Source organism: Diuraphis noxia, unplaced genomic scaffold, assembly GCF_037042655.1.
Source record: "Diuraphis noxia isolate RWA-SAM2 unplaced genomic scaffold, SU_Dnox_SAM2 contig0001, whole genome shotgun sequence".
Classification (NCBI taxonomy): domain Eukaryota; kingdom Metazoa; phylum Arthropoda; class Insecta; order Hemiptera; family Aphididae; genus Diuraphis; species Diuraphis noxia.
The window spans coordinates 76,391,032-76,406,267 of NW_028301711.1; the positions used below are offsets into that span (position 1 = coordinate 76,391,032).

The window sequence follows — 15,236 nt, forward strand, 5'->3', positions numbered from 1 at the left end:
TTTCAGTAGCCGGAGCAATAACAATGGGCCCAACATTTCTCAAAGCGTTGCGCTGTTGAGTGTTGGTTAAACGACCATGAACTGATTGCCCACTATATGACTGCTGAGTTTGAGGAGTAGTAATTTGTTGATGCTGTTGTATCTGTTGTTGCTGCAACTGTGGTTGTTGAACTTGATTATTGTTAATAGCACGCTGAGTGTAGAGTTGTCGCATATGACTAGAATGTGACATTAATTGCTATTGGTCATTGGATTGTACATAGTTGTCATACATTGGCCAATTACTGGTGCCTTGTTGCCAGCACGGACCAAAGGTGGAGGTGGTACAACATGACCCGCACCGTTTATCAAACTATTGGCTTGAGACATTGTTGAACCCTTGTATGCAGCATTATTTGATTTGTCATGTGCCCACATCCGCTTGGGTATCCTCGTCAATTCCCATCCAACATTTTCCATATCTTGTGCGTGAAACTGAACGTGATCGAGATGTTTTACTTGTGCTTGATGAACGGGATCGGTTGTCGTTTCGGTTGGCGGGGATTTTTAATTCGTTAACTTCTTTTACCAATGTTTTTAATATCTCTGTTGTTGATTCAGAAACTGTAAAAAGGAAACTGTAACATAATACACTATATTTAAATAATAATAATAATAAAAAGTATATTTACGAAAAACGATTCTGATCGGAGATGATTTGCCAGCCTAGGATATTATTATATTTTCCACTGGGTTTTGTAAAAGGTTTATGTTTTATTTGTTTTAATGACCTGAATACCCCTAAATTAAATCGTAGGTATAGAAAATGGCAATTTAAACAACTGATGTATATTTCAAGTTTCTACGGGTTATAATTTTTAACTATAACAACTATACAAAATTATTTGATGGTAAATCACTATTTTACACTTGAATTTTGGATTTTGTAAAAATTTAAACTTATAAAACAATTATTTTAAATGACCAACGCTCAACTTCTTTTATAACTATTGTAAGCCAAACTTATGGAAAATCTTGTTTTAAATTGTCAACATTAACATATTAAACAAAACATTTTAAATTTAAAACTAATTTGCCTTACTAAACATTACCTTACACATTACCTACTGGTAATGTGTATAAGTTATATTATATAGTAGTTTCTATATAATGTCACTTGACATTAATTATATAATATATTATTTATATTATTTATTTTTATTAATTTATTATTTATAGTATTATACAAATATTCATTAAAAATGTTTAATTGTGATTTTTGCTCACCAGTGCCGTATCTAGGCATTGGCAAGATGGGCGGTGGCCAAGAGCGCAGTTTAAAATGATCGCACTAGGGGCACAATTTGTATATAATTTAAATACTAAAAATGCATTATAAATTTATAACATTGGTTGCCAAGGGCGCACATAAGCTAGTTACGGCACTGTTGCTCACTCCAATATAAAAAAGATGTTCGTTGCTTCGGCATCAAAAATCCAAACACAATTTTTTTTTATATAACTGCAACTATTGTGGGTATGGTTGCAATAAATAAGTATGTTTTTATAATTATTAGTTAATTTAATATTTTTTTAATTTAGAATTTAGATTAGAGAAACTTTTTTCCACTACCTAGTTATTATGTGGTATTTCAGTTTAATTTTTCTAAATTAAATATTTTATAATAACTAATTAGATACAGTTAGTGATCCAATGATCATGTAGCAATGACTTTATAAAAAATACCTAATAACACAAAATTAAAAAATATATTTTTAGTGAATTAATTACATTAACATAATAATTAATAATGAAATATCATATATTTCTTATATTATGTAATAATATTTAATAAATATGGTCAAAATCTACATGCACATTTTGTACTAATAAATCTCCTTTCAAGTTCTTAATCAGTTGTTTAAATTGCCATTTTCTATACCTACGATTTAATTTAGGGGTATTCAGGTCATTAAAACAAATAAAACATAAACCTTTTACAACACCCAGTGGAAAATATTATATTATCCTAGGCTGACAAATCATCTCCGATCAGAATCGTTTTTCGTAAATATACTTTTTATTATTATTATTATTTAAATATAGTGTTACAGTTTCCTTTTTACACTTCTTTACACATTAAATCAGAAATGACGTAATAGCTAAAAGTATTTAGTATAAACTCAAAACTATAATAACATACTTATTTTGAAATTTGAAAAAGAGTGTTGTTCTTGAAAGTGTTGAATTAGAACCGTTTTCATATTGCAACCATACCCACAATAGTTGCAGTTATATAAAAAAAATTGTGTTTGGATTTTTGATGCCGAAGCAACGAACATCTTTTTTTATATTGGAGTGAGCAAAAATCACAATTAAACATTTTTAATGAATATTTGTATAATACTATAATTGCACCGAGTGCCTACATTTAGACTACCATTAGTACCATTATATTTACTATTTAGACATTAGACTTTAAAGTACCATATATCTGACTCGGGCGTCTATATTTTACTCTATTTTTAGACATGATAATATTTTTTATATATTTCAAAAGATCAAAAGTGATGAGAATAGCGATAAGCAATAATAGTGATCAGCATGCGATTCCTGAAAAAAAAATCCAAGTCCCCCACGCATGCGCTTTGAGTTTTGGTATCGGAAATTATCTTGTCGCGAGATGCCTGTACTTAATACTTCTTATTAGTTAATATCACGGACTATGATTAATTAATTAATCATAGTCCGTGGTTAATATATAATATAATATAATCAGTAATCGTTGACATGCGGGAACTGGTTATATAATAATAACTTTAAATAATATCGTTTTCATATTGACTATATTATCATATGTTATTTTCATCGTCGGTATTTATAAACAGTCTGAGCCACGATAAGAAAACCGGGTTTACCATACTTCGATTTTCGGCTGCATCCGAGTTCCGTCCCAATTACAAAAATTGAATTTTTAGATATACTAGTTCCGTCCAGGGTTTTTTTGACGGATATACCAATTCCGTCCCGTGTCAAATCGAATTTAACAATATCACATCCATAGGCGTAGCGTGATGATTTTTTTTGGGGGGGCTATAGCCTTTTTTTTTTGTGGTATCAACGACGCTGCCGCAACTGCATGCGAATTACTTTGTATAAGGGCTATAATGATTCAGGTACAGAACATATATTATATTCTACAAATATAACTATAGAAAAATATAAAGGAACAAAATATAAAAAGGACTAAAGAAGCACATTATTAAGTAAAATATAAATAAATAATATACCATACATCATATTATTATCAAATACATATCTTGTATTTGAATTAAATATTTAAAAAAAAAAACATTTTAAATAGGAAATTATTACTAATTACTATATTATAAGGTTTAAACGTCTGCTTTTTTGCGCAAATATATTAAGAACCTCCTCAGATGTGATATTATTAGCTAAGTCCCTTTCAATATGAAGTAACGATAGATTTGAAAATCTATCGTTAGACATTGAATTTCGTAGCCATGTTTTAATTCGCCGCATTACCGAAAACGATCTTTCGCAAGAAGCAGAACTTACTGGAATTGTAAGTGCTACTTGCAAAAGCTTATACAAATTTGGAAAAATTTTTTTGTTGATTTCTGATACAATAGCATCTATGTCAAAATCATCTTTATTAATACAATTCTTCATAATTAGCATTTCAGCTTTAAGTTGGTCTTTATCAATACATAAAGCATTCTAAAAACAAAAACCTTATATTAACATTAATATAATAATATATTTTCATGTATTTGTGATATGATATTGTAATGTATAAATAAATGAATAATTTAAAATTTGAATTATTATATTAAATATTCTTCGGATATCAAAATAAATAATAGAAAATGTTTTAAGTTCCCACGTATAAGACGGTAAACTATTACACAAAAATTTCTGGGGGGCTTAGTAGAATTCTGGGGGGGGGCTATAGCCCCCTTAGCCCCCACCATTCTACGCCTATGATCACATCATTTAGATATAAAGATAATATGATATCAGTTATCGCACAAAATAACCGAATTTAATAATATCATATTATTAAATTATTTATTATTAAATTATTATTATATTATTTAATTTATTAGAAATAAAGATAATACGATTTCAGTTATTGAACCAAATAAACTTTTCAGTCGTTATTTGTGCGTGTTCGTGCTTCGTTAATATATATTAAAAATGGATAGTCTACAATATATGTACAATGAAAAAGGTAAAATATTAATTATTAAAAATGAATTTAAATTTTGTTTTCATAAAGAGTTGAATAACGATATTGAACATTGGAAGTGCATTCGAAAACAATGCAAAGCATATTATATAAAAATTGGTAAGATTACTAAATTTATAATATATAAAGAGCGTTTATTTAAGTTCTTTAATGCTTAAAATATAATGCTAATATGTTCTTAAAAACGCTAAAATATATATATACGACTAAATTATGAAAATTATTAAGGACGGAATTAGTATATACCTTTTTTTAACTGGGACGGAATTGGTATATACCTTTTTTTAACAGGGACGGAATTGGTATAAAAAAAGGTTCTCGGGACGGAACTCGGATGCAGCCCGATTTTCGGCTACGAGCGACGTTAGTCCTAGATTCTAGAACACTAGTAAGTAGTAACTAGTACATACAGTCTGTCATGGTTAGGCTTTGCCGCTTTGGTTACGCAGTGTAAGTGAATTTTCAATCGCCATCCATCGTTATCGGGTATTCAGACAATTCAGTGTTTTAATTTTGTGTTCAAGATTTAAGTATTACGAACATAAATCACACTGCACACATCAAGCTACAATTTCAAAAAAGCATACTTGGTAAGTAAAAAGTATTATAAATATTTCGAGTATTATATTTTATTGGCGCCCGATCCCAGCTACTTATGTCTTATAGGGAGGTATGTATTTTACAGCAAATACAAGAATTTTTATACATGTAACATGTCTATACAGTTAATATGATTATATACATTTGTATGGGCAATACTATTTTTTTATAACAATATAATTTGTGTAAAATATTGATCCGAATTAGGTACTTAATAGGTATTTAGTACCTACCTATTGCAATTTGTGAATCCGAATTAAATCAAATAAAATAATATATAAAAGTATAATATGACGTTACACAATTCTGCAAAATGTATTAAAAACAACGTGGATGAACTTTAATAATGTTTAATCTGCCACCTGAAATTTAAAATTAAATTTGTTTCAATTCGTTTTTTTTCATCGGTAGTACAAAATATGATTCTGTTACCTATAACATGTGTTAACCTATATAAACATTCCATATGTTTGTAATTATAATATAATTTTGGAACCTACTAATAATATTCTTTTTTATGATTTTATTAGATATTTGTCTGCTAATCAAATATTAACTATACTGAATAGGAGATTTATTCTACATCTGTTGCTTATAATGTAAATATACAATAATATCTATTTTGTTATAATTAATTAGATAACCTAAATAAGGTATAAACTTAAATATTAGTTAGTATTTTAATTATTTATTAATTAAGGTAGGTAATAGGTATATTATTTTTGATAATAATGTACATATAAATATATAATATTATAGGTATAGAACAAAAACCCTAATGATAATAATTTTTACAGAAAATATTACATATTTTGGATAAAAAAAAATTAATTTAATTTAAAAGGAATCCATTTATTTTCATAAGTACCTATAATGTTTAATCATATTTTTTTATAAAACTAACAAGTATACCTATAGTATACAAGTTACCTATAGGCGTATCATCAGATTCAATTGTCAGTGAACTGTTTGTTTTCGTGTTCTGGCCACCGTGGAACAGACAAAACACATTTATATAGAATCATTTTTTTTGTTTTAAGTAATCAAAGAGTAAAATCAGTTAAAAATGATGGGCAATAATGTTTTTGAGGTTATGACTTTTAGATTTGTCTAAATATTTTCTCAAAACAATTCAAACATCAATTACATTTACAATTTTTATTTTTTATTTTTAAAGTCAAATAATAATAAAAACATAAAATCGATAAGTACCTATATAGGTAATACCCTTAAAAATATTATCCTCTATAATTTTTTTAATAGACAATTTTACTCTTAAGATTACTCAAAAACAAAAAGAAATGATTCTTTGTAAATGGATTTTTTCTAAAACTGCAAGTGGGCCAGGGTGAGAAAACAAACAGCGCGCTGACATCATCTTAAAATAAAAATTTATATTTGATTACTTATACAACACATTCGATTCTTTCATGTTTCATAGTAAAAATTAAAAATATTTACTCCACGTGACAATACATAATTGATATTGTGATTAATATTTTAGTTATCAATATTTATATAATGATAAAAGTCAACGCACTAAAAGACGAAAAATTAGGAATGATCTTGTAACATTCAACATTTCTGAAATTAATCTTCGTATAGAGTTGATTACCACTGATGATGATTTGATAACCAAAGAACCATTACCATGTCACTCTTTTCAAAATAATGATGAATTAGTTTTAAGAACAAAAGTAGAGCCAGTTGTATCAAATTATTTGTCTTCACCAATATTTGCACATCCTACCTTGACTAAAAACGTTGATCAATCTGAATCAGAAAAAATTAAAGACTTTATTGCTTCTTGGGCTATTCAATATAAAGTAGTTTCTCATAATGCACTCAGTGGACTTCTATCTGGATTAAAAAAACATGAATGTTTTCAAAGCCTTCCGCTTGTTGCAAGAACTGTTTTATGTACCCCAAGTCAAATCTTAAAACCTATTAAAATTCTGAAACCCGGTATTTATCACCATTTTGCTTTGGCCTTTGGTATAAAAAAAAATTCTCTACAAAATTCAACATAGCTGAAAATAGCGGTTGGAATTGATGGTTTACCATTAAGTAAAAGCAGTGGAAATCAATTTTGGCCAATATTGGCATATGTTATTTCAGAATTTTCAACCAAAAAAGTATTTCCAATAGGGATTTATTATGGCCAAAGTAAACCAGAAGACACCAATGAATTTCTTTCGGAATTTGTTACAGAAGCTGATGATCTAATAAAAAATGGAATTAGCATAAACAGGGGCGCCGAAATATAAAAATATATGTAGGGCAAATCATAATTGACAACCCACCCACCCACCCACCATACCTAAATACCTATTTAAGTTAATTATCTTAATTTCATTCAATAAGGCAGTTATAATATAGATATATTCTCAATAAGTTCATAAAACTGTGTTGAGAATATAACAAGCAAAAATCCATAACTGTGGTACCCACTTAAAAATCATACAAATAAATTATTACTAATAAGAAATATATAGTACTTACATGAAATCTACAGAGGTAAAAGGGTATTTATAAAAAATTCATGTATTTTTATGTTTCTCTATTTACAGTTTTGATTAGTACTATTTTAGAAAAATATACATATTATGTTTAATTTCAATATAAAATATGAATATAATTATAGATCATTAGTAATAATGATAATTAAATAAAAATATATAAACTCTAACTCATTGCTTACATTTTTAAAATTTATTACTTTAAATAATAACATATTGTCATAACAGATCAATTCTTAATTTTTAATTATATAAATTCATATTAATTGAATAGAAATAAAAAATGTTATGAAAAGAAATAACAAATTATTATGATCAATGGTGTAATGTATTTACAATAAGAAAAATTGAACATTTGTTCATAAAAACATTAACAAAGTACATTAATACACTAATGCTTTACATAAGCGGGAACTTTTTCCAGCTAGCGATAAAATTATATTGTCTACTACTGGATCTAAGTCTTTTTCACAACTGATTTTCATCAAGTTTTCTAACCTATTCTGTAGCATGGAAGTTCGAAGTTTAGTTTTAATCAGTTTTAACTTTGAGAATGAACGCTCTACACTACAACTAGAAATTGGAAGAGTGACTGATAATTTTAATGCTACATACAAATTTGGAAAACAACTGGTTAAATTAGCTGTACAAAACATTTGAAAAATTTTTTTAGTACTTCCAATGTTTTTAATTGCTCTTTGATTATTCCAAGTTTCATTTAAATCATCATATGTATTTAGTTCAAGCATTGAAATGTTGTCATCATTATTATCATCTTCATCTTCATCATCACTTGAATTATTATTACTAACATCATGCAAAAACTTTGGTAAATTTAAGTTATTCTCAAATTCATTGAAATTTTTACAAAACTGCATATATTCAGAAATCAAACAATCTCTATTAATTATTGAATAGACCTCACATAACTCTATAAATGAATCTTTTGGTAGCATTGTTGGATCATTGTGTACTTCTTGTATTCTACGATATGAGAGCAATGCAATGTCTTTTAATGGTCCAATATTTGTGGTTTCAAACCGGTCACTCAATTCATTTAGAGTCATATCTATTACAACATTGTAAGTTTCAACCTCAAACTTTTTAGTTGGACAAACAATAGGAACATCTTGCATTAGTTCACCTAAATAATTAATAAAATACAATTAGTTGTTTTATTCACTAAAAATAACTTTTTAACTAATAAATTTAACCTTGAAAATATTTTTATATTTATTTTTTAGTTAATTACATAGCATTGTAAAATTTAAATAAATAATATCATACCTGCTTTAATTGGAACACGTCTAGGTCTAATATTTTTTAATGGTGTAAAATCTGTGTCACTCTCATTGATAAAATTATCTGTTAATTTTATAATTTCCTCAAATGAATTATTTGCTCTCAATTTTCTAATCGCATTAATGGTTTTAGTTACGATACTTGTTGCCAATAAAATATCCATATCATGGGTTTGAAATTGTCTAGTAACTACTTCTAATATGTCGAATAGTTTTTTGAATGTGAAAGCAGTTAATAAAAATCTCCGTGATGTAAAATAATCTATAAGACCACTACAATTGGCACCAACAGTTGCATCAGTAACTCCTTCAAGATTTTTTACTTCTTCCAATGTTTGTAGAACTGCATAATGGAACTTGATAACTACATTCAAAGCGGCTGAATGGGAATTCCAACGTGTTGTACAGACTCGTTTAACAGCATGCTGTTGGGTGTATTTTAAATCTAAGTGTTTTTTTTGAGCTTCTCTAAATGTTGCTGCTCTTTTTTTTGAACACCATAACAAGACATATAGACTTTCCAAGTTTCCAAACAAGTCTCTTGAATTTTCGTTTTACGTTGCCTACAATTGTCCAGGTGTCTTCTCCAATTTGTATTATTCATGTTTTCTCGTTTTTTACCGCATACACACATCAATTTTTCAGATTCCGACATAATAAATTTTTAATTAATAACGCGTAATAATTATAAAACTAAATAATTACGAATAATGTATTAATGTAGAATCAACACTATAATAATTAAATGATGCACAGTTTACACAAGAGTTAAATAAATAAATGGTAACACAGCACACGACTGACGGACTGAATGAAGAATTATGTGAAAATTAATGATGTTTTCATCGTATTAAGATAAAATAATAATTAATATTATATATAATAATATATTATACTTTTATTCTTTTATAATAAAACCATAAAATCTAAAAATATTTTGATATTATACTGGCCATCTGGCATACTACCACTTTACGGGTATTCCATGTGATTACGATAATCCGCAATAATTTTAGATTTTTGTTACAATTTTATTATTGTACCAACCATCATTACATGTGTTGACGTATTTCCTATTGCAAATTATTGGATATTTTATGAAAAATACCCAGTATTCACTAACTACAATCTGTATAATATGACGTTCAACAGTTTACGCAGTACAAAATAATAATTCAATTCAACGGCCCAATGCTAGGTATACAAGTTACGAATTTTGTACATCATTACATATAAGCTGTTAAAATAGCTATACTATCGTTATACCTGTAATATTCCAAACTATTCTTATACTATTGTATTAGTTACCCAACTATTATAGGTATTATATTATAGTGTATTACGTATAATAATTTTAAATCTTTCTTACAGTTAACATCTATCAGGCATCAGCTACTGCCCACTCGGCACCCACCCATTTCAATATGTAGGGCAGTCGCCCTACATCAATATAGGTCTCGGCGCCCCTGAGCATAAATAATATTACTATAAAGATATCTATAAGTTTCATTTGTTGTGATTCGCCTGCAAGAGCATTTGTTTTACGTGTTAAAACCCATTCAGGATTTCATTCATGTACCCGTTGCTTTATTGACGGCGATTATCAAAAAAATAGAGTTTGTTTTCCATACTCTAACAAAACATATACATTAAGAGATAACTATTTCCTTACACCTATAAAGTATGATATTATTTTTAATTAACTTTATTTGTATTACCTATAGCAACATTAGCTGAAGCCCAAGCCAAACTACCTAGGGCAGCTTTTAACTCTGATTTATCTACAGAACATGAAGTCATAATAAAAAATAAAAAATTAAGCTCTGATGAATTAAAAACACTAAAAACAATGCCCCTCCTCTGTTCAAAGATGTCTGTTCTAGAAGTTAGTTTTTAAAATACTTACCGATTTTTTTTATTGAATTTTGATTTGAATACAATCTATTTTAATATTCTACATCTATTATAATGCTAAAAAACTAAAAGGTTATTTATATATTACTGATTTATCTTCAACTTTATTGTTGTGTTAAATTAAATATTTGTTAGCAATTGTTAATTCAGATTCTACACTGATACAATCAAATAGTAGTGCAATATTTTCAAGCAAAAATGGTGATAGACTCTTAGAAGTAGACAAAGAAAATACTCTTCTTGAATCATTGGCTGTTAACGATCATGATGGGTCAATAAGTGATGACCAGGATGGTTCAGATAATGACCCAAACTGGGAAATTAAATGCTTAAACTATAAAGGTATAAGTAATTAACAGTACTTGAAATAATTATAACTAATATTATAAAAAACTAAAATATATGTTTTCATGATAAAATTAAATTTTAAATAAATGCATTGAGTTTTAGTTTATGTTTGAAATTTTAATAATTTGTTATGTACAAAGTAAGCGATGATGATTCATCTTCAGAAAGAAGTATTATTCAACCAGAAATAAGTGTTGTATCATTCTCACCTAACACACAGATCTGGAAATTCAATTATGTTGATTGTAAAAAACATCAGTCTTGGATCAAGGCATCAAGCATTCAAGCTCATATATAATTATTATTGATGAGAATAAGTTTGGTCTTATTTATAGGAATTAGTGGAAGAATACTAAAACACAAAATTAAAAAAGGTGAAACAATTTTATATTTAACATTGATTTATGCAAAATATATATACTTATTTTATCAATATATTTAGTAATCATATAGCTACAAGTTAAATTGTAGCCACTCAAAACAAAAATGAATAATATATAATAAAAAATAAATAAAAATCATAAAAAATACCAAATAAGAAAACATCCAACATATTATTCAGCTGATTTTAAAATAATATTTTTATAATGATATTCCTTATAAATGACACATAAAATAAATAACGAAATACAATTCTGTTTAAAAGTACATTAAAATCATTTAAAATATTAATAATAGTATAACATATTACATAATAACATATTTAAACATTCTGTAATATAGATAACTTATCTTTATTTTTTTTTGTTTTCATATTTTTGGACATAATATTAAAATCTCTTAACAAACGACAATGCATTAAATGAACGGTGATGTATGATAAATGACTTTGGCAACTATTTTCAATATTTAAAAAAGGATATAAATTTATTTCAATATCTTTTAAAATAGTTAAACACAATTTTTTTTTTTTGAGGATTTTTTTCTATTTTTTTTTTATAAATTTGTTGTTATGATTTAACAAAGTTAACAAATTCTTCTGTTGGTAACATTAATTTTGTTGGAAGAGAATCCTTATTTCCATATGATTTAAATTGAATCAAGAGCTCACTATTGTTTTCAAAATATTGATCTTTCTTAAGAAATATATATTTACATAAGCCACAGTTAATTTTGTTAATAAATTTGAACCCTAAATAACCTGCAAAATATGTGTTAGAGCAATCTTCTAAAGTAACATTTTTAAAATTATTTGTTGTAGAATCTATTTTTGAAGTTGGATAAGAAGAATTTAATGATAATAAGGAAGACGTACTATGATCAGAATCAGAATCTAAATTATTTGTAGTATCTAAAATGGAAGTTGTAAAATCAGTTAGTATATTTTTATCATCGTCTGCTTCGCAATTATTTGAATTGGAAGGTTTTATTAAATTTATTTTTGAATTTATTCGGAATGTTGTTCTAAATGTTCTAGATGTAGGGTTTCGGTTATACCCACCCCTTTGTCTGTACACTGAAAAAGTATTTTCAAGAAAACCTTGATTTAACCTAGCAGTCATAAGGTATTCAAACCCAAATTCTTTTTGATCTTCATATAAATCTATTATGGCTGTTAAGGTTCAAACCATGCCATTAAAACTTGGTGGACGAGTGATACCTTTATTTGTAATTTTTTGTAAGTTTAGGTTCCATTCTTTAGCTACATTTAAGAACTGTAACACTTTATTTTCTGACAAAGCACTTTTTAATGGATTTTTATCAAATAAAGAATTACTATTTAAAGTATCTAATAAGTCATTCATATGTTTTACAAATATTGCGGTATCTTTAGCTGTGTTTGATTTCAACTCTCCTGTAGCCACACAAGTGTAAATTGTGGCGGCTACAGAATTGCTAAAAATTTGAAATGCCAATTTGCAATTCATTTTTTGGAATGGCCCCGGATTTATATGAGAATCAGTTAATTTAGTTAAAGCTTTACTTGTGTTACTATTTTTATCTATTGTATACGTTTTTATAATGTCTTTAAAAGAAACAAGTTTGTCATTAAATAAAAAATCTCCTGTTAAAAAGTTATTTCTGTAATTTTTAATTAAATGAGGTGCATTATAGATTCCATATATTTTAATTTTATTATTGATATAAAAAAATGGATTTTCTTTAGACATTCCTAGATCCTTATATGCTGCTTGATTGTTAGTACCCTGATCACACACAACCACTTCCAAAAGTTTTTCAACGGTACTAATTATTAATTTATTTAATACTGAATGGCTCATAGAAGAAGCACTAAAAAAATAAGCTACAGGTAGTTTCCAGTTAGAGTACAGACCTCTTGCCATAAATACCAATGCTTGAGAAGCTGGTTTATTTGTTCTACCTAAATGCCCTAGATCTTCAAACCCTTCTACTAAATCTAACGGTTTTGAATATTCTAAAAAGTTTTTATTTTCATTTCATCAAATGCTACTATACAATATTTTTCATTTGCTGTTAATGTTTCGGTTTTTAATTTAATTTGATTAAAAAGATTAGAGTTATAGGTAAAAATTTTGAATTGCCAATCCATCTTTTAATAGTTGAAACTCCTGGGAGAATATCTTGTAATTTGTTTTTTAAAAATGAGTATGTAGTCGGTGATTTATAAAACGAAGAAAGAGCAAATTTTTTTTCATTTTATGTCCATTGTTGTCGAGATTTTACCGAGTGTAAAGTTTGCATAGTTACCAAAGCACGGGATGATTGAGACTGATATATTAAAGAATTTATCATATTAGCAGTATTTAATTTATGTGATACGGGTTTTAAATTAGAACGTAACTTACATAAAGACGAACGTTTATTTTTTAAAAGCCCTTGTTGTCGTTTTATAATAGATTTTAATTTAACCTTACGTGGTGTATCTTTATCATCTTGATTGTTCTTTTTAGTTGGAAACAATTTTTTTTTAGAAACTGCAGATGTTGGAATGGCCATCAACATTTTATGAATGCCTTAAAAAATTAAAATAATTATATAAAAAATATAACTATAAATAAGTATTAAGTAAGTATATAATATAATATTTGATTGATATTCCCGTATTCGTTTATAGCAGGGGTGGCTAACATGGTAACATGAACGTATTCGCGAGCCACATGGACAAATACATGGGCGTAGACACGGGGGGGGGATATGGGGGATGGATCCCCCCATGTACTTTTAAAATATTTTTTTATATATACTTTTAACTTAATATAAAATACCGAAAATAGAAAAATTGATCTATAGTCTATACTAATAAAACATACTTTATGACCCTACTTACTACTAGCGCTGTACAGATGTGGTGAAATTATGCACTAAACCCGTAACATGTTCTGACTGCAGCTATCAATACAGTTAGGTGACCGATAGCTAACATGTAATCTTAAACCGTGGTTTATTGGTTATTATCACGGCTATACTATTTTTAACTGTGATTATTTTATTATCAATATTAGGTATATAAAATATTATCTCAATTTATTGTAATATACAAATATACAATAATATCAATTTTCACGTAAATCCCTAGGAGTAGTATAGGTATATGAATTATATTTTATTATTTTATAATAATATTGTCATATTTTGTGAAGAGTCAAGTGTGAACTCATTATTCTATTTTATTAATCAATATGAGTAATATAAAAAACTATTTTACTGTTAAATCTAATTCTAAAATCAGTACGGTTTAAAAAACATCTCCTCCACCAAAAATCAGAAAGGATGATAGAGAATTATTTGAATTGTGTTCAACATCAACGTCTAGTACACATCAAGATCAGGTTAGTCATTAATACAATGAAATATTGCAGTATCAGTATATAGTCAAATTATTATAGCAATAATAATTATTTTCACTTACCTATCTGCTTATTTAAATGATATGCTTTTTTCTACTTTAAGGTAAATGATAGCTTACAGCAAATGCATAATGCTAATGATGTAGGTTTATTCATTAATCGTAGTTTGTCGGATAGTGAAAAAAACATAGTAAGTTTATTAGAACCTTTTTATAATGATTTATAAAACAAAGACTATAAGCAAAATAATTATGCAATTATTCATATTTATAGTTTATAATTATAATTAATAAATTATTGAATGCTGATATGCAATCAATTCTTATTAGGTTTTGAATTGCTCTTCAAATTGTTAAGGTAATCAAACATTATATTTGGGTTTTAATGATTATTTTTGTATTTAGTTGGTTATAATTACTTATATTGTATTAATAGGTGGTATTTTCTTATGGTTTACCTTTGTGTAAATGTTTTCAAAAAAATGGTATTGACTTGAAAGAAGCTGTACAGTTAGCAGAGTGCAATGTATCT

The 15,236-nt window shown here is 27.0% G+C and overlaps 1 protein-coding gene across 1 annotated transcript; it reads right to left on the reverse strand.

Moving 5' to 3' along the window:
- Positions 1 to 7,441: 7,441 nt before the first annotated feature.
- LOC149061742 (uncharacterized) lies at positions 7,442 to 10,473 on the reverse strand. Its single transcript, XM_089215101.1, has 3 exons — positions 10,392 to 10,473; positions 8,660 to 9,211; positions 7,442 to 8,516 (listed from the first exon to the last, which is right to left on the reverse strand). Exons 1-3 carry the CDS (start codon positions 10,471 to 10,473, stop codon positions 7,756 to 7,758), a joined length of 1,395 nt encoding a protein of 464 aa, XP_089071227.1. The 3' UTR covers positions 7,442 to 7,755.
- Positions 10,474 to 15,236: the final 4,763 nt, after the last annotated feature.